Here is a 24,616-nt window from a genome sequence, read left to right on the forward strand (position 1 = left end):
ATTTTACACATTTGGAGGATCTTATGCATAGTAAATATTATAATTTTGTTTTTATTTGTAGTTGATGTAGAGTTTTTACCCAACATATGCAGATAAACACTGTAAAAAGTTGTAGATTTTTATTGTATTTCAACATATTTTCTCAGAGCTGAGCTGCACAGACCTGCAGAATCATAAAAAAGTCACTGCACTGTGTAAAATGTCTTACTGCTGTGCAAATATGTGGCTGGTGTAATATTATCAACGCACAAACTCCAAAGATACAGGAACCTCTTTAAAGTATTACTGACAACAAATTAACACTTAAAATAAATAATTTTTAATCAAATAAAACCGTATCTCACATGTGTGCTAAGGCTACTGAGCTTCCCTGACTCATTATGCAGAGATAAAATCATTAAAACCTTTCAACACGTTTAGTTCTTACGAACCCTTAGTCAGGAAAAATATTTATCTGGAAGCTGAAAAACCCTGAGACGCTTCCTGGCCTTTTCCTGTTTGCTTTAATCAACGAAGGAAACTCGTGTTTTCAGGTTGGGTAAAACAACTTAGGCTGAGCAAAATGACATCATGTTTTCATCATGGTCTGCTGTTTGTTCTGCTTTCTGCCGGAAATCTGCTTCATTATGACTCAGAAAAACACAGAAATACAAAACGGGTTTCCAGCAAAAACAGTTTCCTCAAAGAAAGTTACCAGATGGCAGAAAACACAAAGTTATTGCTTCATACCAGACAAGCAGGTGGAAACTGCGGCGCTGCAGCGCCCCCTGGTGGAGAGCTGGGGTAGCTGCATGTGTGTTTGTGGTGTGATTCTGCAGAGAAGCTGGTCAAATTCACGCGGTTTTAGTTTGTGGTTTCAGTGAACAGGAAGCTGCAAATTTCAACAAACTTATAAACATGTTTAAGCAGCTGCAGAAATACTCACACTGGTTTCTGCAGCAAAGATTTACTGCTAGGCTCAAATACATTCACACACCAGGAAGGTTCAGTAAAAATATATTCATATTTTCATTATTGCAAATATCTTCTAGGCTTTTGCTTTTCACCTCCTTAAAACTGCAGATCAGCGTTTTACTTTCTGTTTCCACTGCTTGCAATCATCAATCTATGAGATTGGATGAGCTCTGAGCAATCACCCTAATCTTTAGATCTTCTTTATAGGTCAAATTCAAGTCTAAAGCAACTGATTAAATCAGCCTTACACAACATTTAGATCTGCCGGGGGAAGGAACCATTTTGAGACAGATTTTATATGTTTACAGCCGAATGAATGCAGAAGCAAACAACCAAATCCAAGAGGATGAAATGCAGCAACCAAGGATTTAAAAATGTTTTGATTTTTAAAAAAGTAAGCACAAAAGTTAATGGAAGAATAATTTCATTTTTGCATTCATGTGATTTATAATCCATGAATCAGTTTGTTTCATTAAATGATAGAAAATCTTTCAGGTATTGATCAGATGTTGACATTTTGAGCTAATTTGCTTGAATTAACATCCCTTTGATTTATCATATTAAAGCTTTAACGTTAAGAAATAATTCAGCAAATTGTGTTTTCAATAAATCAAACCCTAATCCTATTTATTCCACCTAAATTTGCATGATTTTAGTCTTCTTGCTTCATTTAGCAAAGAAAAACTACAATAAATCTGTATTTTTCTATTTAGCTGAATTTAAAGATGTGGAGCATCGGGGATTATTTCCACACTGTAAGATGAGTTTGCAGATTTCTGAATATTACTGGCAGTGGATCCGGAGCAGGCCGACACCCTGCGGGCGTGGCGCTGACGTTCTCATGCTTCAGGTGAGCGGCGCACGTTTCCACTCGCCAAGCGGACCGGAAAGACGAGACGAGGTCAACCATCAGCCCAACCAACCCGGTTCCAGTTTCAGAAAAAAATCTGAACAGGAAAATGTTCAAATTTCACTGGAGAAATTAAAACATCCGCAGAAACTAAAAACATAAAAATAAAGCTGGGTTCACTTATGAATGACTGGTAAATTCAGAGATTTTTTGTTTTAGGGCTGAATCTGAACATGTTAATGTTTTTGCTCAGTTTTAGGCTATTAGAGTAAAAATATTTAGATTTTTAATATTTTCTCCAATTTAAATGTTTTGACTTAAAACTTGTTCTGCTCTAACTCAACCGTTACTGTAAAAAGAAAAAAAGCCTGTGTTGTGAAGGATGAGTCAGAATCAGCAGGTCTGAACTTCACCAACATTGGAAACAACAAGAAGCTTGAAGACGATTTAATGACACAGATCCACAGACATTTTCTAGGCATCATGAACAGCAGACCTCTCAACTTCCCAACCTACAAACGGCAAAGTAACTTTATATTTTTACTGTTTTACCTTCGGTACAATGTTAGGTTCTTCTCCCTTAGTTTCCCCAAATCTACACAAACGACCAGCTTTGATGCTCGAGAAGCAACAGCTGCAGCCCAACAACCCAGGAAGGTTTGGGCTCCATCTCCACGGTAGCAGAAGAAGAATTAATGAAAGTAGCAGAAGACAACAAAGATGGAGAAGTAGAAATTATTCATGTCAAGGTCAGAGAAATCACTAAAAAACCCAAGAGCTCCAGCTCAGTTAGCAGGTTAAAGGTCAAAGGTCATCTCAGGTCAGCTAGTAAAACAGGCTTGTAGAAGTTGAAGTAGTGAACTTTGCTCTGAAATACAAAATGTTCAGCAGGTTTTCTAAGCAGCTTCTGAATGGAGAAGACGACTTCTCTCTTCCAGAGAGCTGAAAAATCAAAGTTCTGCACCGGCCTAATCAAAGTCCAGACCTCCACATTGAAATGCTGAGGGGAAACATATCTGCAAACAGCAATGAAATGGAGCAACACCTTAAAGATCGTGGGGTGTACTTAGTTTCCCCAACAGCCTCAGTGTGCTGCATCAGTCAGCAGGATGTTTTAATTTCTGGTTCGGCGTCTGATGTTGGTAAAATCGACAGTCAGCTGATGTTGCACTTCCTGCTTTGGGCTCAGCTGCGTTGCGTAATCGCTGAGGGGGCGTGGCCTGATTACGGTAAAGTCATAAAGGTTCCAGTTCAGCCGGACGCGTCTGCATACAGGAAGCACGTGTGTCTTGTTTTCTGTCAGATGATCTTCATCTCCTGCATGACACAAATATGAAGCAGTGCTGACCAGTCAAACCAGTAGCACAACAGACTGGTTATGAGTCTAATTCACTGAGACATGATCGGCATTCGGACTGGAACAGGAGAACCTCAGTTCCCAACCAGAACACACCAGACACGTTCATGAGAGAATTTTATGTTAAATAATACGAATTTTTACTTTAAAGAGCTGAAATAAAATAAGTAAAGTCGTTTTAAATTATTAAATTTTGTTTTCCAAAACATAAATACCTGATTAGTAGTAAATTTAAACAATCGGAGGGATTTTAACAGACGGTGGAGACGGTTCTGGGGGAAAGGAAGGTCTGATGAACCTGCTGAATATTTTAGTGTTGATTCGTCCAAAAGTGGATTATTATTCTGTTTCACACATCACAGTCTGGTAGACTCGGTTCTATTAGGGACCAAAACTGCAACATTTGATACATTTTCAGCTGCTGCTGTTCTCTTTCTCACTGCACTGAGTCAAACAATCCAAACTAACTGAAAAACCTGTTCCCCTCCTCACCTGTGGGGGCGCTGCACCACGAACCGCCGAAGGAAACAACACAAAAACCTCTGAAGAAGACACACTCACAACAAAGTGAACAAAAATGGAGCGGCGTCAGATGTTTGGGTATATTTTCGCCCAACCACGAGCCATTTCTCTAGGCGCTAGGCTACGTGTTTGTTTTGGTCGTATTTACCCACAATGCCCTGTGCTGTCGTCCACTTCCTGCTTTTGGAGTGTCTCTGGTCCGCTTGGTGTCCACATATGCATTCAAATCAAACCAAAGTTCACTTCAACTGAGCCCAGACCGAGGTTTGTAGGCAGACCAGAGTTAGCTTAGCATTCACACCTCACCTGTGTTGATATGAAAACGTGTTTCTATTGCAGTTTTGCCAAATACACTAATTTTAATAAAGCCGAAAAACCACTTCATTGTATTGCAATCTCTTTTTACGTGGCAGGTTTTGATTAAGCAAATTTATTTTCGAAATTCCAATATGTGCAATTTTATGTTTAACAGAAATGCAGTTTAAAAAAGAGGTTCCGTGTTTTTAAACAAAGAGTCGAAGCGTCCTCTGTGTTTTTTGTGTCGTTCTGTGGCAGTGATACAGTGTCACCAAGTGGTCTGGTGGACATATTACACCATTTTCTGTGGCGACGTTTTTTCTTGATCACTTATAAAATAAACTGTCTCTGCTCTGTTAGTTCAGGACCTAAGGGACCTTTTAAAAATAAATAATCCAGTTTTTATCCAGTAGATGAACTGGTGTGTTAGAAAATCTGTTTTTAATATTTTATTTCAGGTTGGTTCCCAGTCCAATACTCTGTTTAATTCCAGGATTTCTTGAAGTCTGGCAGGTTTTTCGTTTGTCCTCCCATGTTGATTTAACTCCAGGCCTGCTGCTGATAGGAGGAGCTAATAATCTGCTAAAAGCTCTCTCAGTGGAGAAACTGGCTCCCTACCTGTATCTGCAGACCACAAACCTTCAAATTAAATTATTTTTAGTTTAAGCAACGACCTGCAGCTGCTTCGGATTCTGGTTTGAGGGAGATGAAAGGGAGCGGCTGCTGATCTGGAGGGTTAATTTAACCGACACATTGAATTAAAGATAAAGCAGACGACCTTTCTGCAGCGGCATAATCTGTTTAACACGAGTCGAGTCGCCATGTCACATTCAGGAGGGGAACCTTTTCAATCAGCTTTTAGTCGTCTCAGTGTTTCACCCAGAAAACTGATAGAAAATCAATTTGAAACTAACAAAGAACAGATGAAAACAACAAAGTTTAAGTGAAACAGTTTTACAGTAAAACGAAAAGGTGGAACCAAAAATGATCTCAGAGAGAGAATGGATGGATGGATGGATGGATGGATGGATGGATGGATGGATGGATGGATGGATGGATGGATGGATGGATGGATGGATGGATGGATGGATGGATGGTCTCCTGTCTTACTAACAAGCTGCTCAATATTCCAACACAAATGTTTTTAATTATGAAGAAAAACTACAGATAAACAATTTAAAGCTTCATAAACTCCCCATTACTTATTAGTTATTATTATTAATTATTGTTAATAATCATTCCTTCTTCCTGCTGCTTCAGTCCATCACCACCAGGTTTACCAGAACTCCTGGGTTTATCTCCCAATAGTTACTCTGTAGCTAATCTCTGGTTAGCGTCTGTTTGCTCCTCACGTCTTCAGGTAAAACTGAACCTTTTGTCACCAAAGCAACAGAAAACCATCTTCAGCTCACAGACCGATCAGTCAGACGGATCCTGGCCGGCTGATTGGTCCGTTGGGCTTCAGCCCCACTAACCCGACCCATCCCTCCTTCCTCCATGTCTGCTAACATTTAGCCCTGATCATATTGATTAAAGGCTGCATTGACCTCTGCACCCTGCTCTCCTGGAGCTTTACGGCCTCAACGCTCCATGTGGCGCTGCCAAAGCACACACACACATTCCCACCCAGAAAGTCAATCCAGCACTCCCATCATCCTGAGACTGTTTGCTGGAAAAGCCATTAAGACTCCCAGGATCCTACCTGGAGTGGAACCCATTAGCCAGACTGGTCCATTAGCAGAGCAGCAATGTGCTGCAGATTTCTCCTTATGGGACTCATCGGTACAGGATTAGTTTAATTAGACGCCATATTGGTCCAAAACTGAAGTTATAATCTACGGACCTACAGACAAACAATCCAGAGTCAATGCACAACTTCAGCTGGTACAGCTGGGAACCAAAGAACAGGAAGGTCCATGTTCCCACAGGAACCTCTGGACTGGAAAATGGTTCAGAACTGGACTGGAAATGGACCAGAACTGGACTGGAAATGGACCAGAACTGGACTGGACACGGACCAGAACTGGACTGGAAAATGGTTCAGAACTGGACTGGAAAATGGTTCAGAACTGGACTGGAAACGGTCCAGTACTGACAACGGTTGGTATCTGGACTGGAAATTGTTGGGTATTGGAAAAGTTTCTGGACTGAAAATGGTCCAGAACTGGCCTGGAAGCAGCTGGGAACTGGACTTGAAGTGGTTCAGTGCTGGATTGGAAATGGTCCAGAACTGGACTGAGCTGGACCAGAACTGGACTCAAAATGTTCCGTTACTGAACTGGAATTGCTCCAGAAATTAAAACAGTTGGATGTTGGACTGAAAACGGTCCGGAACCGAAAATGGTTCGGTGTTGGACTGGAAACAGTGAAAAAGCATCCAAAGGAAAACTTTTCAAAAACCTTCAGGTGAGGAAAGTTCGGCGGCCTGGAGGGAAAAGCGGGACGTTTCAACACAACCAGTGATTCTCTGCTGCTTCTGACTTCCTGTCTGCAGGAGTATTTCAGCAGCCTCAGCCCAGTGTTGCAAACAGAGGACAGCGTTTCAACATGAGCAAAGGAGACTTTCTGCAGATGTGAAGAACAAGATGGAGGTGTGGAGGAGGACTGACAGCTGACTGTCGGTCCATTAATCTGAACACGACGCGGAGGGGAAGTGGTTCTGTTGGTTTGTAACCAGGAATGGATAAAAAAAGGGGAAGAGGCGCGTTGTTGTGGCAGGAGTGACAAACCGGGTGGTGACAGGCTCCTCATACTGGTCTGACTCGTTCCCAGCCCCGCAAAGCCGAGTCCGGTCGGAACCGAGACATTTAATTCACCTTGATCACACAGGAGAGAGAGCCCACAAGATGCTGCGGAGGAAGAGGAGGAAGAGGAAGAGGGATTCCTCCACACAACATCAAATAAATAAATAAACAGAGCTCATCAGCACAGTGGCGCATTCTCCCAATTAAGCTCCACAAATTACGCACAACTCCAGCAAACTTCTCCCCACAACAACCATCCAGTTCAGGCAGAAACAGGAAAACATGTAAATTAAATAATATAAAACGAAATAAAATCAGAGAGTAAAGCGAGTCCAGACACGCAGCTTACCCTCCTGATGCGAAGCGAAGCGACAGCAGCTGCTGCTCTGACTGAACCGAGGAGCCGCGACCAAAACCTCCCGATTCCCGGAGGCAGACAAGCGGCGGCGAAACTGTCAAAACGAGACTTCCGGTGGTTTCAAAATAAAAGTCTGACAACGGCTTCAGAACAGAGCGATGACAAATGATAGGAGCTAAAGATCTGCTTTCGTTTCTGTTTTAACAAATTAACATGAATTTAAAAAGGAGAAAATAAAAATTTTAATCTCTTTTAATTCATAGAATTTTTAATTTTATATTTATTTGAGGTTGAGTTGTTGAAATGTTATTTAATGGTGTATATTTTATTTTTCTAATAAAATAAAATATGATCATTTTTAAAATAATTATTTGATATAATAAAAATTATATTAAAATTCATGTATATTGTTTTGATCATTAAAATAAAGATGACCTCTAGCAGGAACAGAACATAAAACTTGAGTTTGTCTTATCTCATTTTTACATATACGTAGAATATTTTTCATATTTTAAATGTTTTATCTGAGAATCTTTGGTATGTTTTGGTTTTATCAGCTGAAATCTGTGTCGTAAAAAGACAAACCAGATGATCTGATGCTCTAAACATTCAACATTTTGCATTTTTCTATTTAAAAGAACAGTTTTGATGTTTGACTCAACAATTCAAACTGATGTAGTTCAGCAGAAGACTGCTTTGTTTTGATTGTTTCTGCTGTGGACCATCAGGACAACGTTTATGACGGGCTTTTATTCTGAAAAGGGAAGCGCATCAGGTTTGGTGGTCATATTGTGTGTCTTTCATGCAGATGTTGGTTTTCCCCTGGGAACCACATCAGCTTCCTTCTCCACGCATTACAGGTGAAGTTACCTGTTTACACCTGAATGGATGCTGCAGCGGGAACAGGATGACAGACAAACACGTTAACGTGCCGCGAAACCGGAAGTTCCTTCATGTCCGATGATTGGAGGGAAGATAGAGCTCAGAAATGTGATCCATTTATCTATTCATCCACTCAAACATCCATTTATCCATCTATTTATCTGTTTGTCTATCCATCCATCCATCCATCCATCCATCCATCCATCCATCCATCCATCCATCCATCCATCCATCCATCCATCCATCCATCCATCCATCCATCCATCCATCCATCCATGATCTCCCAGTCACTTCAGAACTTGTTGATCATTTCTAAGCATTTTTTCCTGTTTCATCCTCAGATGTTTTCCCTCATTCTATCTCCTCCCCACCTCCCAGTCCCCCAGCCCAGTTCCCCCAGAGCTTCACCATGCCCCATCTTCTCCCCAACACTCAGGTTCATCCACTACCTTGAAACAGAGGACAAAACTCTGCATGAAGAGACTGAACGGTTTGATGAGGAGAGGCTCAGACAGCCAGACGATCAATCAGGTTTATCAGCATTTCAGCAGCAAGGCAGTTCAAAGTTCTTTACTTCTTAAAAACACCAATACAAGAGAAACACAGTCAACAACTGAAGCATTATGTTCTGTAAAATCCCATCGTTACACATCAGAATGTTGATTAATGTTTCATTTATTATGTTTCAAAAGCAACTCTAAGCGATGTATGTTGTCGACCGTCTCAATAAATTTTGCTGGATGATAAATTGTTCCAGAACGTTTCATGAACACAGATAGTTCAGCTGACCTGTTGTGTCTCTGCTCTGTCTTCTCTCAGGTCCAGCTGGTTGTGGCAGATGGCTGCTGGTTCTGAACCTGGTTCTGGTTCTGCTGGAGCGTTCTTCCTGTTAGAGACGAGATCTTCCTCTCCACTGTTGCTACATGCATGCTCTGTATGAGGGATCGCTGTAAAGTCAACAACTCAACACGAGCAATTTCTTACTTTTTACTCCTTATATTTTCACACATACCTTGTTACTTCCATGATGAACAAAGTAATAAAGGAAAAAAATCCACAGCTTCCACAAAAAGTGTGTCAGTGTTGGTAGTTCATCATTCAGTTGTTGAAGTTGAGACACATCTAAAAGTTGCAGGAGGCCCTCCAGGCCTGGAGTTGCCCACCCTGACCTAGACCACATCAGTATTTTTTATGTCTATACTAACAGTGCATGTTGTCAGCAAAAGAAAAAGAAATTAAGTATTTTATGTTCATCAAAAGTCATTTTGTATTCATAAAAGTGAACATTACTTTTTACTTTTTGTACATTTCAAAACTTGTACTTTTTTTTTTTTTTGAGTAAAACAGTTCAACCTGTACTTTTACTTTTACTATAATATTTTTTCATACAAGTATCTGTACTACTTAAGTAGAGAATGTGAGTACGTTCGATACTTCTGGACGTTTAGTTTGGTGGAAGGTGGAAGTGAGATCATGGTCAGATCTAAAGGTCCAAGTCCTTCAAGAAGAAGATTGTAGCAAATCATCAGTGTGAAAAGATATTTGAAGATACTTCAGAAAGTTTAAACTCATCCATTTATACTGTGTGAAAAATGTTCTACCAAACTACTGCCTGACTAATTCAGTTCATCCTAAAATCAGGCTGCAAGATACTTAAAGAAGGCATCAAGCCTTAAAGTGCCGTGACAGAAGCTGATCTTGATAAGAAAGTCAAAAGCTGACGGGAAAGATTACAGGAGATGTACAAGAAGGAAATGTTTCTTCTTTAAGAAAAACAGACTGAAGTCTGCCTGTAACCAGGCTGTTTGGACAGGAGAAAACAGAATTATATGAACAACAGGACAAAGGAGGTTAGGCATAAATCAAACACAGAAAAATAACCTCATACCAACAACGTAGCATGAAAGACCCAACACCTAAAAACCAGAAAAACCAAACCTTACCCAGAAACGGAAAATAACCTGGAAGGACAGCATCATTAAACCAGAATACAATTCAACCATTGTTATGGGAAGCCATGAGAAAACTCAGGACAAACATTGCTACCAACCGCTTGATGACTCCATCTGGAATCACAAATCTTATTCAATAACTTACTTAAAATTCCCAATGAACCAAAAACAAGTCCAATACCTAACAGATGCCCAACCACCCAGATAACACTTCTTCTGTTTACGACCCAAAATCCACCAAGAGTCAACAGAACGGGCCGGACCCTTCAGATCCCCAAAGGTAGACCCACTGTGTCAGGCTGAGGCAGTGAGTCCTACAGCTCAGCGCTTCACTGGCCTCCTTCATTATTAATGCTGCCATGTATCAGAGGGAAATAGCCATGAAAAAAATGAAGTCAGAACTGGACCCTGAAACATGACAGGGACCCAAAACAAATCAGCAAATCCACAAAGAACTGGAGAATCCATAGGCCTAGTCAAAGCCCAGCTGAGGAGTTGTGTGGTGAATTGAAGCAAATGGAAACCCCTCAGACATCTCACAGCTGGAGGTGAAGAATGTAAAAAATGTCCCTCGGACTTATGGCATAAAAGGACAAGAAGCGACTGAAGGTAATTCAGCCGAGAGGAAAACTCCTGCTGTGTCTCTGACATTCAAGTTCAAGTTTATTTGTACAGTGCATTTCAGCAACCAGGTTGTTCAAAGTTCTTTACATCCTAAACACATTATATGCAAAACTCTGGTGTTGTCACCTTGTCGCTGGTGTTCCTGTAGCTTCCAGTTTAAGTTCTTTATGGGACCTTGGTGGTTCCTGGGTTGGTCCAAATCATCCAGACCAGTTCCTTTCTGGGGACAGCGACAGTTTTGGTCAAATGGTTGAAACTTTGAAACAATCAGGTGTTCAAAAATACATGATTCTCAAACACAAACAACAAAGCTGGAAATGGGGAAGTTAGGATGACATTAAGCTACTTCAGTCCTGGAATGAAGACTTCTGTTCATTTTGTATCTGATCTTCTCCTCTCGTCTTTCAGAGGCATATTTCTGCTTTGTGTGGTGCAACATTACTCAGACAGGGAAAATTAATTCTCTCCATGTACTGTGTGGTTGTTGTAGCTGGATGTGTGAGTCTACTGATGTAGGCTGATAAACATTCCTGAGACACCGGATGTCCCTGAATGCCACCAATCCGGCTCCGCTGGGTCAGAGGTCATCATCTGTTTTCAGAAAGCACTAAATCATGTGAATGAGTGCTGAGGAAGTCCTCATTCATATGGATGAATGAAATATCCATTCATCCATTTTCAGCATTGATCCCACTCATGTGATTGGACAAAGAGGACCTCGACATATAGACAATGTTGAGGTCAGTGTTTGGGACACTGAGAAATAAACTCAAAAGTATCTTAAAGCATAAAATGCAGATATATTTCTTCTCCATTTTTCATATAATCAAGAAACTTATGGACAACCCGGATCATCCTCTATATGGGAGATCCTTCCTGCCCACAGCCATCAACATCTACAATAACTCTTTGACCAACCTTAGATTATATGAATTAACAACATTCAATTTCTTTCTAGGATTAGTACAATAGTTTTCTATTTTAATTTTCTAATTATGTTCAAGATGAATTATCTATTTTACTTTAAAAACCCCAGATCTGATAAACTATTAACGTTAAAACGACAAAATCAAGGAATTAAATCCCTTCCTCGACTGCCAGACTGTAATCGAGGCGAGACGGGAATCATCTCAACCCCGTCGAACATCTTTGTTGAACAGTCATGTCTCGCGAGACATTCAAAATCACGTGGCTAATGGCTGGAGATCGCGGATATTAGAAGGTAGTTTTTGTGCTTTTAAATCCTTCGCTTTGGAGTAAAAATAACGATTTTGTGCAATGAAATTTAATCGGCTGATGTCATATTTGAACCGTGCGTCTCTGAAATGAATGCGTTTGCGGGGTTTTGTGGCCGCTTACGTCGACCCCGCCTGTAGAAACCGTCAAACCTTCGAAATAAGAGCTCAATGTTTTCCGCGCTTTTTATCACTGCGAAAATAGTTAGCTTTGGTCTGGGAGATGATCCGGTCTGCTCAGACCCCTGCGGAGGGGAAACCTGCTCTTTACTGGATCTAACTGGGGGAAATGTTCGCCTAAATAGGGGATGGGCAGAAAACAGCACGCAGAGGTCATTTAAAGAGGATGTACAGCCGCTGCTAGCATTAGCCGGAGCTAAAGGCCTCCCCAGGAAACTGGAGGGAGCTTTTATTTTCCAAAATCTGCTTCTTCAGCTCGCCTGTCTGAGCTGCAGACCTCAAGCCTTTATCTACATAATATATTAATATTCAGACTGTTGATGAACATTATGATTGTTGTTTATTGAGTCTGTTGCCTTCATTGCAGGATTCTGCAGAGAAGAGGAGGGGAAAGTGACTGAAGCTTCACTGGAAACAACACTGAGGGTGACTTTTCCTTCTGCTTTAAACTTCTCATCGTTTTCCATTCATGTTATTATCTCTATAGAAAAATCTATTCAGCTCAGTTTTTGACCTAAATATACTCATTACTTATTTTAAACGTCTCAAAAAGCCTGGAATAATCATTTCTAAAACAGTTGCAAGTTAATTTTTTTAAAGGAACCATTCAAAGTTTGCTGCTTGTTGGGAAATAGTAAGGCAATATTAGAAAAAAATATTTAGCTCTATGTTTTTATCTTTATTATATTATTATTCACATAATCAAACTCTTAATTATTTTCTGCTCCAGGCTGATTACAGTCTGAAAAAGCTACTAAAATAAAATAAAAATAATGAAATTATATTTGGAGGGAAAACCGATTTGTTGATGTTTTTATGTATTATTAACATAATTAAAACATTAGTGGGTTACAAAATGTAATAAAATTATAAAACTAAATGGAAAAAAAAATTTGTTCAATATTGAACAAAATTCTTTTTTATTCTTATTTTATTCTTATTATTAAATTAAATTTTAACTTTATCTTAAATGTCTCAAAAAGCCATAAATGATTTTTTTTGTTTCATTTTTAATACTTATAATTGTGATAATATTTAAGACCAATAATAATAATAATAGTGGTAGTTGTGTCAAATACAATAATAATAGTTATGACTACTATTATAGGAACAATATAACTAAAATAACTAAAATAGCTTTCCAAAATAATGTAATAATAATAAATTTAAAAACGACTCGTTGTTTTAGCAATATTTATATACTTGAAATTTTTTAAGTCCAAAAAAGCCAAAAATAAAATTTATAAAACTTTTTTTTAAATCTATAAATAAAATATATTTTAAACATGAGTCAAATGTGCTTCATTCTCTTATTATATATAAATAATTATAAATGTTTATTTATTATTATTTACATAGTATCCTTATATATAACTAATAATTATTTTTTCCTGTTTGTTTTATTCTTGGGAAATAAAATACAAACTTATTAGAATAAAAATGTATTAAAAATACTTTATTGCATCTAAATTTAATCTTTATCCATGGACAGCAGAGTGTAATTAATCATTAATAAATCAATATTTGGAGTTAATAGTGATGGATGGCTGTTGAAGGGAAGCTGGGCTGGTTTCCAGTATGAACTGGCTGCAGGTCACTGGTTATAACCAGGCGACAGTCTGGAGCTCTGATAGCAAAGAACAACATGAAGTTTATTTAGTTCGTTCAGCTCCGGTTCCATAAAGCCTGATTTCATCTCCGTTATAATTCAGAGCAGCTGAGTTCCTTTAAATAAAGAGGAACCGTCCTGAGCAAGCATGTGGCGACAGGAAGCAGCTCCCAGCAGAGGCAGGCTCAGGTTGAGAGGACAGAAAGGAGGCAGGCGCTCTGAGCCAGGAGTACTTTCCCTCAGGAAGTTAGAAACAGCCGCGGTGACTCTGAGTCTCAACCAATCAGCACATTTCATTCCTCAGACTGACAGTCAGGGTGAAAAAGAAAGTACACCCCCTGTACATGCTGCATTTTTAGGTTTCTGAAATAAAACCCGTTAAGGAGAGACGGGGTGTACTTTCTTTTTGCAGTGACGTGATCTCAGAGTGTGATTAGCGTGTTTCAGTCACTGAGTCCCTGTTAGCGTGTGAAAGCTGACCCGGTCCTCTGAATCGCCCCTCCAGCAGCCGCAGCAGCAGCGATGGCTCAGCTCGCCAGCCACGGACGGCTGCTCCTGCAGCGCCTGCATCAGCAGCGGGAGATGGACTTCCTGTGTGACATCACCATCATGGTGAAAGACGTGGAGTTCAGGGCTCACCGCAACATTCTGGCAGCCTTCAGCGATTATTTCTCTGTCCAGGCGGAAAAGGGCGAAGAGTTCACGACTCTGGACCCGGAGAAGGTCAGCCGCTACTCGCTGGAGAAGCTTCTGGAGTTTGTTTACACCGGGCAGATGAACCTGAGCAGGTAGGAGCCGAGTTCAGCCTGGAACGAAACAACAAAACGGAGGAAAACACATCAGACATCGCCACGGTACAGCTGGACAATAAACCAATAAGAATCTCAGGATAGACACCAGACCAATATCAACTAATAAATCTGACAGAATATTCACTGAACTCTGATCCACAACCACACGGCATTCTGGGAGATGTAGGCAGAGGGAAGACTTTAGCTGCTCAACCTCTCACAGCCAGCTAGCAAAGCAATGTTGGTGGCATCAACTAACTCACTCTCCTTGGTTACCTAGCAACAACCTTTGAGTAACTTGCACAGAAAGATTAAATTTCAAAATGTGGATTTATTTCCACCAATGCGCTCCTTGGGTTTCCATAGAGTGATATCAGCACGCCGAGGGCGGCCATCTTGTTTTATAGCTTCTGAGTTCAGGTCAAGTCACAGAAGGCATGATTAAAATAGAAGCAGGTTTTTAAACATATTTTCTGTCATTTGCATTTATTTGTAGAAAAAAATAGATTATAATCAAATCAAATATGAAAAAATTTAAGATTTTTCATTTAACCACTCAAAGCTTTTTCATACAAGATTAAAAATACACTAAAATATGCAACTAAACATATAATAAATGTCCTTTTTTAAATAAAAAAATAAAGATGTTATTGCTAAAATGCAATAACAGAAATCCTTTAGTGAAGGTGAACAAGGTGAAGATAAAATAAATGGTCAACGTTCTTCTTCTGTGGTTTCAGCACCAGGCAGGCTGCTGTGCGCCGAGCCGCCGTCTTCCTGGGAATGTCGGAGGCCACTAAGTACCTGGAGAAAGTCCCCTGCTGGGCCGAGTCCGGCGAGACGTCCCAGTCGGACGCAGACAGAGAGGCGGAGCCGTGTCCGCCGAGTCCCAGCAGCCCGCCGTCCCCCGTCCCTCTGTCCATCGCCTCCGTGGTCGGGGACTTCAAGGAGGACGGCCTGGAAGGGAAGATCCACGACTTCGACCCGCGGGACGAGGACCTGGGCGACGACGTGGATTACACGCCCGCCACGCCGCGGAGCTTCGGCCGAGCGACAGGCAGGAAGAGAGGGAGGAGGCCCAAGAGCTTCAGCGGCGAGCCGCCCGAGCCGAGCGGCGGCGCCAAGATCCAGAGCTACAGAGGCAGGGGGCGGCCCAGAGGCAGCGGGCGCGGCCGAGGAAGAGGAGCCGCCAGGGAAGAAGATCTGTCCGCCGGCGAATCGGAGGGCAGCGTGAAGGACTTCGGCGAAACGCCGGCCGACTTTGGAGACACGTCGGCCGACTGGAGCCCGTCCAGAGAAGAAGAGCTGCCAGTCAAGAAACCGCGGCTGGGCAGCGAGACGAGGAGAGGGAGGGGCCGCGGGCGGGGCCGGGGGCGAGGGAGGGGGCGGGGCCGCGGGCGGGGCCGGAGGAAGATGGAGGAGGAGGACGACGATGAGGACGAGGAGAGCGGGGAGCTGGGAACTGAAGAAGAATGCGAGACGGAGGGCGGGGAGCAGGACGGGTCGGAGCTGGGCGAGTCGCTGACCTGCAGCGAATGCAACAAGCTGTTCAAGGACATCAGCAGCCTGCGGCGCCACGAGAAGATCCACAAGGGCCTGAAGCCGTTCTCATGCATCTTCTGCTCCAAGACCTTCAGGCAGGCCACACAGCTCAAGACGCACCTGCGCATCCACACAGGTGAGCAAGCACAGGAGGGAATAACAAGCAACAGAGAAAATACCACAGATTAGCAGCTACAAAACACAGAGAAACAGGAAAATACAGGGGAAAATAACAGGAAAATAAGAAGAAACGCAGGAGATAAATACAGGAAAAAAGAGGAAAATCTGCAGGATAAACAGATAAAATACCTCTGAGGTGTTCATTTTTCCCTGTTTGTCTCCAGGTGAGAAGCCGTTCACCTGCAGCAATTGTGACAAATGCTTCGCCCAGAAGTGCCAGCTGGTCGCTCACCGCCGGATGCACCATGGAGAGGAGAAACCGTACACCTGCGATCGTTGCGGCTTCAAGTTCGCCACGTCGTCCAACTACAAAATCCACATCAGGTTCTCATCCTGCTGCGTTAAACTGACTGAGCTGCAGAGGAAACAGCTGAATGTTCACTTCTTTAACGTCTGTTTCCCCGCAGACTGCACAGCGGAGAGAAACCGTACGTCTGCGACATCTGCGGCCAGGCATTCGCTCAGTCCAGTACCCTGACCTACCACAAGAGGCGCCACACAGGAGAGAAGCCGTACCAGTGCGACCTGTGTGGCATGTCCTTCTCCGTGTCTTCCTCTCTGATCGCACACGCCAGGAAACACACAGGTGGAGCTCGTTATTATTATTCAGACCCACCGAGGTGGGCGGAGCTAACACTGTTTTAATCTGTTCCTGTTTCTGTTTCAGGCGAAACTCCGTATAAATGTACGCAAACAAACTGTGACGCCAAATTTGCAACATCTTCTGAGCTGAAGAAGCACCTGAGGAGGCTTCACCCAGGTGAGTTCAGATTAGGATTATGTTCCACTAGCAATTTAATTAAAAAAAACTAAAATTGTGGCAACATCAGTGACCAGGATGCTCTGTACAGTCTGAGCACCAGGCAGCCGCAGAAGTGAAAGGAAGCACCAAAAAGTCACCTTATTTTTTGCAGAACTGTTTTACGTTTTTTTCTGCTCTTATGCAAAGTAAATTTAATGCTGGATTGTCAACATTTTTAAGATAAAATAATCAACATTTCCAGAGATAAAGGGTTAAACCTGTAGAATATGTGAGTGTGATATATGTGAAATAATAAATTTGTAATTATTTGAGATGCGCTTGTATGATGATGCATTTCTGATCTTTTTTAACATGTCAAACATTTCAGATCAGGTGTCTAAAAGTTTCCCCCTCTGTGTGTGTGCGTGTGTGTGTGCGCGTGCGTGCGTGTGTGTGTGTCCAGATGGAAACTCAGGCGTCCAGTGCCTGCTGTGTGGGAACCGCTTCGCCAGCGTGAAGAACATGATCAAACATCAGGAGAAGGCTCACGCCGACGAAGTGCGACAACACAAGGAGCGGGCGCGAGCCGGTGAGCCGATGGGCGGGGCTTAATTTAAATCTAGAACTGTGTTTTTCACAGTGGGGGCCACCAGGAGGCGCTGCAGAGCTTTAGAAGGTTGTAGAGAACATGAGAAAATAAGAAAAACATTTTTTTTTAAATTGTAAGTTTTATTGTTGAAAGACGGTTGGGGGCCGCACAAAATCAGGTCATGGGCCACATATGGCCCCTACGCCACACTTTGGACACCCCTTTTCTAAATGGACATAATGCTTACTGAATAGTAAATCTAAAAAATGTAAAATTGAATGTGTCTTTATATATTTTGTAGCATTGTTTGTGGACAGAAGACTGTCCCGTTTGGGAACCTCTTTTTCAGACGGTAACCGTGGCGATTTTCTAGATGGTAACCATGGCGATTTGTTGTGTCTCTGCAGTCGTCCTGCTGGCCTCCAGCCATCCGGTGGCGTTCGTTCAGAGCAAACTCACACAGGACAACAAGAGTCTGGTTTCCATCCCGGAATCGGAGCCGAGCAACCCAGAACCTCCGACCCCGAACCCCAAAGCCTCAGAACCGTCCGCCACCGCCGGCACCGAAGACCCGCCCACAGAGCCCGCCACCATCATCCAGGACTTCAAGACGGAGCCGGACCACCACGCGCTGAGCGCCGGCCAGCAGGTGACCTTCGAGGCCGACCCGGAGCAGACCATCAACTCGGACACGCTGCATGCGCTGGTGGAGCAGCTGCGGCCGGCGGCGTCGCCCGCCACGGGCCTGGAGCAGATCATCATCATCAAGACGGTGGACCCGGCCGAGGCGGCGCCACCACCGCCGCAGTGAGCCCGGAGGCGGGCTGGACTCTGGACTACAATCTGACCCAACTTCACGTTTTCAGAACCGTTTCATTTCTAAAAACAACCAGAACCAGTTTAGATAACAGCTTCACCATTTAATAGTGTATTACCACATTGATGACCTCTGACCCCTCATTTCATCCTATTTAAAGAATATTTTACTCCTTTTTTTTCTTTTGACTAATTTTTACTTCTTTTTTATTATTTCTGATGAACATCTTTAAAGTTAGTTCTGCCATTAATTAGTTTGTAAAAACTTATTTTTTAGCTGATTTAGATTTTTCAGTTGGAGAGTAAATTAGCTTGATTAGTTTTGTTTTATGTTTATCATATTTTGGTGCATATAAAAGTAAAAAAACAAAACAAAAAGTGAGTTTCCTGGTTGTTTGGCTTTAATCTGGTGAAACTACAGAACGACAGTTAAATGTGAAATAGTTTTGGAGTGAAACATAACAGCAGGTTTCCCCCTGAATGATGGCGTCATTAATGTGACGATTAAAGAGTACAATGTGAGCATGACGTGAAAAAATGGCTTTTATTTCAGAGCCAGAGGATGAGAATCGAGTCCTGCTGGTGCCGGTCCGGTCTGCAGGTCAGAAAAGTCTTAATTAGTGCATCTATCAACTTCCTGATGATGCATCAGGACAGCAGATGGTTTTTGTACTCGATGCACTTCGATGCTTTATTCCAGGACTTCCTGGAAGAATTCACATATTTTTGAGCTTTTTTCTCCTTAAAATATAAAAATAAAACAAATACTTATTAAGACATGATAAGTTTTGCAGTTTTTTGCTTCGAGCTAAATGTCCCAACTATGAACAGCTTCAGTTAAGTCCTGTAAACAGATTTTTTTTTCCTCTGCTGGAATAATCAGTGTATAGAGAAATGTGCTGAATCTTTTTATTTTTTTCATGTTTTGTGTAGCAAGTAGGAGGTCAGAAAAATAATTTTTATTTATCGTATCTACATCTGTTAGAGAACGTATTTCTGTTTAGTTTAGTTGGAAAACTGCTGTACACAAAGCATTATCAGTAGGTCTTATTTTTGCAAAATGTTATCATTACTTGTACAGTTGTGAGAAATAACTACATGTTAGGCAGTATATAAAAAAAACTGAGAAAAAAATGAATAAAAGCGATGTGAAATAAAGCTAAAATCAGTGTTGATTTGTTTTGATGGAAAGCAAAGAAATATTTATTTTTAGCATTAGCATTTAGCATTACTGTCAAAATTCTGTCAAAACTAAAACAATACTACAGAAACATCAAACCGAAACCATTTTGGTAACCAACAATTAACTTGAATAAATATATTCAGAGGGGAAGACAAAAATGTTTCCTCTTGTTCCAGGAGAGATGTTTTCCTCCACTGTCACCCTGTACTTGTTCAAGATAAAAATCTTCAGTGAACCTTTGATGCAGCTTTAATAAAACCTTTATGGTGTGTGCTTTTTATTTCTCTAGAAACAAAATAGATTCATTCTGAACTTAACTACACATTAAAACAGGTTACATTTTTGTTTTCATTTTTTAAAATAAGGTTCCAAATGGTATCAGATTAATAATACAAGGTAAAACGTTAAAACTTGCCGAACAGTTTTCTTTCAGTGGCGGGAAAAACAGTTGACGCAGCACGTGACGCATTGCGTGACGCAACTCTACATTGTTGCCATAACAATGGCGTTTCTGGCCACAGTAATGGCCGCTGAGCCTATAGCCGACTGTTACAAAGCTATTTGTGAAAATGAAAAGATTGCTATAAACCCGTTTGTTTTAGAAAACTTAGAGAGAACGACGACGACCAGGTGAGAGTTTGACTCTGGGTTAAAAGTGGCGGAAATGTAAAGTTTAATGAGACGAGACATTAGCTTCTGGAGCTAATGCTTAGTATTTGGTAAAGAAAAACTAATCAGAGCCTAACTGACTTATTTTCTTTACTTCCAATTTTCTTGCATCCTTCCTTTATTATTATTTTTATTTCCTTATGTCCTACCTTTCCTACCTTTTTGTACTTTCTTACTAACAATAACTGGTGATATATTTCTGGTAATTTTTCTAATTATTTAATTAAAGTTATATTCAGAGTATATCAATAAGTATAATGTTACACAAAATATCAATGTAATGTAACAACAAAATACGTAAAAGTATTGACTTTCAAATAAAAGAATGCAAAACTATCAGTATTATGAGCAACAACCCTTTGAATTATTAAAGTTGATGTATGTAAATATAAAAACATTTTTTAACATATTTGATTAAACTATTATGTTGTGACAGCATAATATGAGAGATAATCTGAAAAAATCGAAAACAACCAATCAGAGCCAGGAGGCGGGTCTTAGTGCTGTCAATCGCTCTCCATGTGGCTGCTCACACCCTCCTCTCCCTTCCACTTGCTCTCCTCTACGCTGCAGCTAGCATACCATATTGCGAATGCTCAGCCTAGTTAGCATAGCCACTGATTTATTGTGAGTGGGGGCCATTTGAAAGGTGAATATTAATATTAATAATTAGTGAAGATAACTCCGTATATGTGGAGCTTTTATTGTGAAAACTGCTCCAGTTGTTTCCTGTGTTGCAGGAATTTCACCTTGAATCTAGCAGGAAACAGGAAGCAGAAAGGCTTCCAGAGACTTACTGACAGTGACGTCCTCGTTCTATCAAAATGTCTCCAGAACTATCAGACCCTTACAGGTGAGCTGCCAGGTCCGGATCAACAGAACCAGAACCCGCCGTGTTTTTCACCGGTTTTCGTCTGAACAGGTCTGGATCTGGGGTACAACAACATCAGTGATGAAGGAGCTGCTTACCTGGCCATGCTTCTAGAGGTGAGGAAGAGGAGAGGCCTGCTGAGGCGATGGAGTGAAGTCTGTTACGGTCGTCATGCGTGTTGTTGTTGTCATGCGTGTTGTCGTCATGTCTGTTGCTACGCAGGCGCAGGACACGATGCTGCGCTCTCTGGACCTCACCTTCAACAACATTCAGACGCACGGAGCCGAGCTTCTCGCCGGCAGCCTGCAGGTTGGTCAGAAAAACGTCTGTTGCTGATCTTCTCCTCCAGGTGGAGAATTGGTGACACTGCAGTCCAGAGCAGGAAGTGATTGTTTCCGGCCTTTAAAGTAAACAGGAAGGGATTGTCTTCTGTGGGAATAGTAAACAGGAAGTGATCGTCTCCTGTGGGAATAGTAAACAGGAAGTGATCATCTCCTGTGGGGATAGTAAACAGGAAGTGACCATCTACTGTGGGAAGAGTAAACAGGAAGTGACCATCTACTGTGGGAAGAGTAAACAGGAAGTGATTGTCTCCTGTGGGAATAGTAAACAGGAAGTGATCATCTCCTGTGGGAATAGTAAACAGGAAGTGATCATCTCCTGTGGGAATAGTAAACAGGAAGTGATTGTTTCCGGCCTTTAAAGTAAACAGGAAGGGATTGTCTTCTGTGGGAATAGTAAACAGGAAGTGATCATCTCCTGTGGGAATAGTAAACAAGAAGTGATCATCTCCTGTGGGGATAGTAAACAGGAAGTGATCATCTCCTGTGGGGATAGTAAACAGGAAGTGACCATCTACTGTGGGAAGAGTAAACAGGAAGTGACCATCTACTGTGGGAAGAGTAAACAGGAAGTGATTGTCTCCTGTGGGAATAGTAAACAGGAAGTGATCATCTCCTGTGGGAATAGTAAACAGGAAGTGATCATCTCCTGTGGGAATAGTAAACAGGAAGTGATTGTTTCCTTGTGAATAGTAAACAGGTAGTGATCATCTCCTGTGGGAATAGTAAACAGGAAGTGATCATCTCCTGTGGGAATAGTAAACAGGAAGTGATCATCTCCTGTGGGGATAGTAAACAGGAAGTGATCATCTGCTGTGGGGATAGTAAACAGGAAGTGACCGTCTACTGTGGGAAGAGTAAACAGGAAGTGACCATCTACTGTAGGAAGAGTAAACAGGAAGTGATCGTCTCCTGTGGGAATAGTAAACAGGAAGTGATTGTTTCCGTGGGGATAGTAAACAGGAAGTGATCGTCTCCTGTGGGGATAGTAAACAGGAAGTGATCGTTTCCGTGGGGATAGTAAAGAGGAAGGGACCGTCTCCTACGGGGATAGTAAACAGGAAGTGATTGTTTCCTTGTGGATAGTAAACAGGAAGTGACCGTCTTTCTCCGTCCCTGCAGGGTAACAGCAGCTTGCTCTCTCTCAGGCTGTCGGGGAATAAGATCGGTAGAAATGGAGGCCTGGACTTCGCCGGCATGCTGCGGGTGAACATGACGCTGCAGGAGCTGGAGCTGGGCGAGTGCGACCTGGTAACCTCCCGTGGGTCAGAACCTCCTGGTACCGTCAGCGGTTCTTCCTCTGACCCTGCCTCTGTCCCTGCAGGAAATGCATGGCATGATCGGCCTCAGCACCGCTCTGAAGAACAACACCACCCTCCGGTCTGTGGACGTGAGCCGGGCGCTGCTCTTCAGCCTCTTGGTAGGAACTTCCCCAGCAGCAGGTTCTGGTTCCTGTTCTGATCTGAACGCTGTGTGGTTCTGTCTCAGGAAGAGTGGGCCGTTCACTTCTCGAAGATGCTTCCGGTGAACAGCAGCCTGGTGGAGCTCCATCTGGGGAAGATGGGCCTGACGGATACAGGCATGGAGAGGCTTTCTGAAGGCCTGAAGCTGAACCACAGACTGCGGTACCTGGACCTGCGCTGGTACAAACCCGGTCCTCATGTCTTCACACATAGATGGGTCTTCTTCATCAGTTCTCCAGACTTCCTGAAGGTTCTGACTGTTTTTCCACCAATTCTCAGTCTGTTTATCGGACAGAACAGGTTTGGTAAGACGGGTCAGTCAGACTTTGACTCATTCTGTCTTAAAAAGAAGAAGAGAGGAAGCTAATATTCATAGAAAGGAAGTCTAGAAACTAATGATCAAGATTACTAACAGAAAACCCTCTAAGCTCGGTAGTGGAGATGTTAGGTCAGTCGACCAGCGACCCGCCATGTTTTTGTGTTAATAAATGTTCAAATTTACAAGATCCACCAGCCATTGCAGTTGGTGGGCATCTTCTTGGCCCAGTTCAATGTGTCAGCTATAAACCTGGCTGAATCCATCTTTACTGTTTCTGGTGTATAAAAACCCCAATTTAAAATAAACAGTGCTTAGCCTGGTGGGGGAAGTAAAGCCTGGAGGCCCGCCAGGCTAATGATACAAACCCTGACTGAGCATCTGGCTTCCTGGATGCAAAATGAAACCTTTCATCTGCAGCAACCGTGTGAGCCGGGATGGCGCCCTGCATCTCTCCAAAGTCCTGAAAGGAAACTCCCCTCTGGAGGTCATCGACCTGTCGTCCAATCGGATCGAAGACCCCGGCGCTGAGTACCTGAGCGAAGCCATCTGTTGTGAGGGCTCCGTCCTCAGAGAGTGAGTCAGTTTAGTTTGGTTTCTTCCTGTGGTCTCTGAGGAGCTGGCAGGCCGACTGGAGGCTCTGAGTTTGTGTTTTCCAGGCTTTCTGTCTGCAGAAACAACATCAGTACCAGTGGCCTGCTGTCCTTGGCCGGGGCTCTGACCAACAGCCCAGCTCTGACCCACATCTACATCTGGGGAAACCACCTGGAGGAGCCGGTCTGCCAGGTAAACCTCCGTTATTCAGCAAACATCCTCGTTTTTCACACTCATTTAATATTTCACCCTCAGAAATCTGAGACAGAAGGACTCATTTTCAGAGGTCATGAAATGGATAAATTATGTAATAATTAAATAAATCAACTGAAATGGAACAAATCAAGGATAGGAGCTAAATATTAATAGCACTTTAAATCAATAAGACTGTTAATAAAGACCTGATATTAAAGTTAAGGCTTTTTTGTTGCCTATTCTAAGGAGTTTGCTAACAAAAGGCGGTTCTTTTATACACGAGGTGAACAGAACTGGACCTAGAACTCAACCCTGGGGAACATTTGTGGTCTTCTGCTGCAATCCACCATCAGAGGAAGCTTTTAAAACAACTGGCCACTATTTTTATCAGAGCCTGAAGGGTTTTCAGGTGTAAAAAAGGTTTTATTTGGTTGTTTTTGTCATATAAACTTAAGGTGGAAGCAGCAATAATCCAGATCTGGAATCGTAGTTGAAAATGACTGTTTATTAAAGTGTTTAACTGTTAGTTTAACTGCGTCGGTAACTCCAGCTGCTCCGTCCCTCAGGCCTTCCAGGAGCTGCTCAACACCGGCCGCCTGACGCCTGAGCAGACCGACGTCAGGCCCTACGAGGTGGACGGCCATGTTTTCCTCGCCGAGCTCTTCCATCATTTGAGGAAACACCTTTTCTTTACAGACGTTAACGAGCAGAACGCAGGTTCAGACTCCCCACAGCAGTGACGCCGTTTATGATCAAACAC

The 24,616-nt window shown here is 42.3% G+C and overlaps 3 protein-coding genes across 5 annotated transcripts in view; 2 read left to right on the top strand and 1 right to left on the bottom strand.

Annotated features, from left to right (window-relative positions):
• pld1b (phospholipase D1b) overlaps positions 1-7,173 on the bottom strand; it is a 40,439-nt gene extending 33,266 nt beyond the window's left edge. Inside the window, exon 1 of the mRNA XM_088013262.1 lies at positions 7,074-7,173. The gene's annotated coding sequence lies outside the window, so the exon portion shown is untranslated. The remainder of the gene's footprint in view (positions 1-7,073) is intronic.
• Positions 7,174-11,711: 4,538 nt separating this feature from the next.
• Positions 11,712-19,389, top strand: mynn (myoneurin). 3 transcript variants are annotated; one of them, XM_015004655.2, is made up of 9 exons: positions 11,712-11,762; positions 12,323-12,381; positions 14,070-14,352; positions 15,096-16,033; positions 16,242-16,401; positions 16,485-16,663; positions 16,745-16,837; positions 17,283-17,408; positions 17,816-19,389. In XM_015004655.2, exons 3-9 carry the CDS (start codon positions 14,087-14,089, stop codon positions 18,217-18,219), a joined length of 2,166 nt encoding a protein of 721 aa, XP_014860141.2. In that variant the 5' UTR covers positions 11,712-11,762; positions 12,323-12,381; positions 14,070-14,086; the 3' UTR covers positions 18,220-19,389. The 3 variants fall into 3 exon arrangements, with proteins under 3 accessions (XP_014860141.2, XP_087869403.1, XP_087869404.1); XM_088013277.1 differs by having other exon boundaries at positions 11,747-11,762; positions 14,073-14,352; XM_088013278.1 differs by lacking the exons at positions 11,712-11,762; positions 14,070-14,352.
• Positions 19,390-19,909: 520 nt separating this feature from the next.
• Positions 19,910-24,597, top strand: lrrc34 (leucine rich repeat containing 34). Its single transcript, XM_015004643.2, has 10 exons — positions 19,910-20,037; positions 20,799-20,929; positions 20,999-21,063; positions 21,170-21,256; positions 22,411-22,539; positions 22,613-22,708; positions 22,777-22,931; positions 23,488-23,643; positions 23,727-23,853; positions 24,423-24,597. The coding sequence occupies exons 1-10, from the start codon at positions 19,910-19,912 to the stop codon at positions 24,594-24,596; spliced, it is 1,248 nt and encodes a 415-aa protein (XP_014860129.1). The 3' UTR covers position 24,597.
• The last annotated feature ends 19 nt before the right edge of the window (positions 24,598-24,616 follow it).

This window comes from Poecilia mexicana, unplaced genomic scaffold (assembly GCF_051168715.1).
Source record: "Poecilia mexicana isolate PSO_F unplaced genomic scaffold, ASM5116871v1 scaffold_15, whole genome shotgun sequence".
NCBI lineage: Eukaryota > Metazoa > Chordata > Actinopteri > Cyprinodontiformes > Poeciliidae > Poecilia > Poecilia mexicana.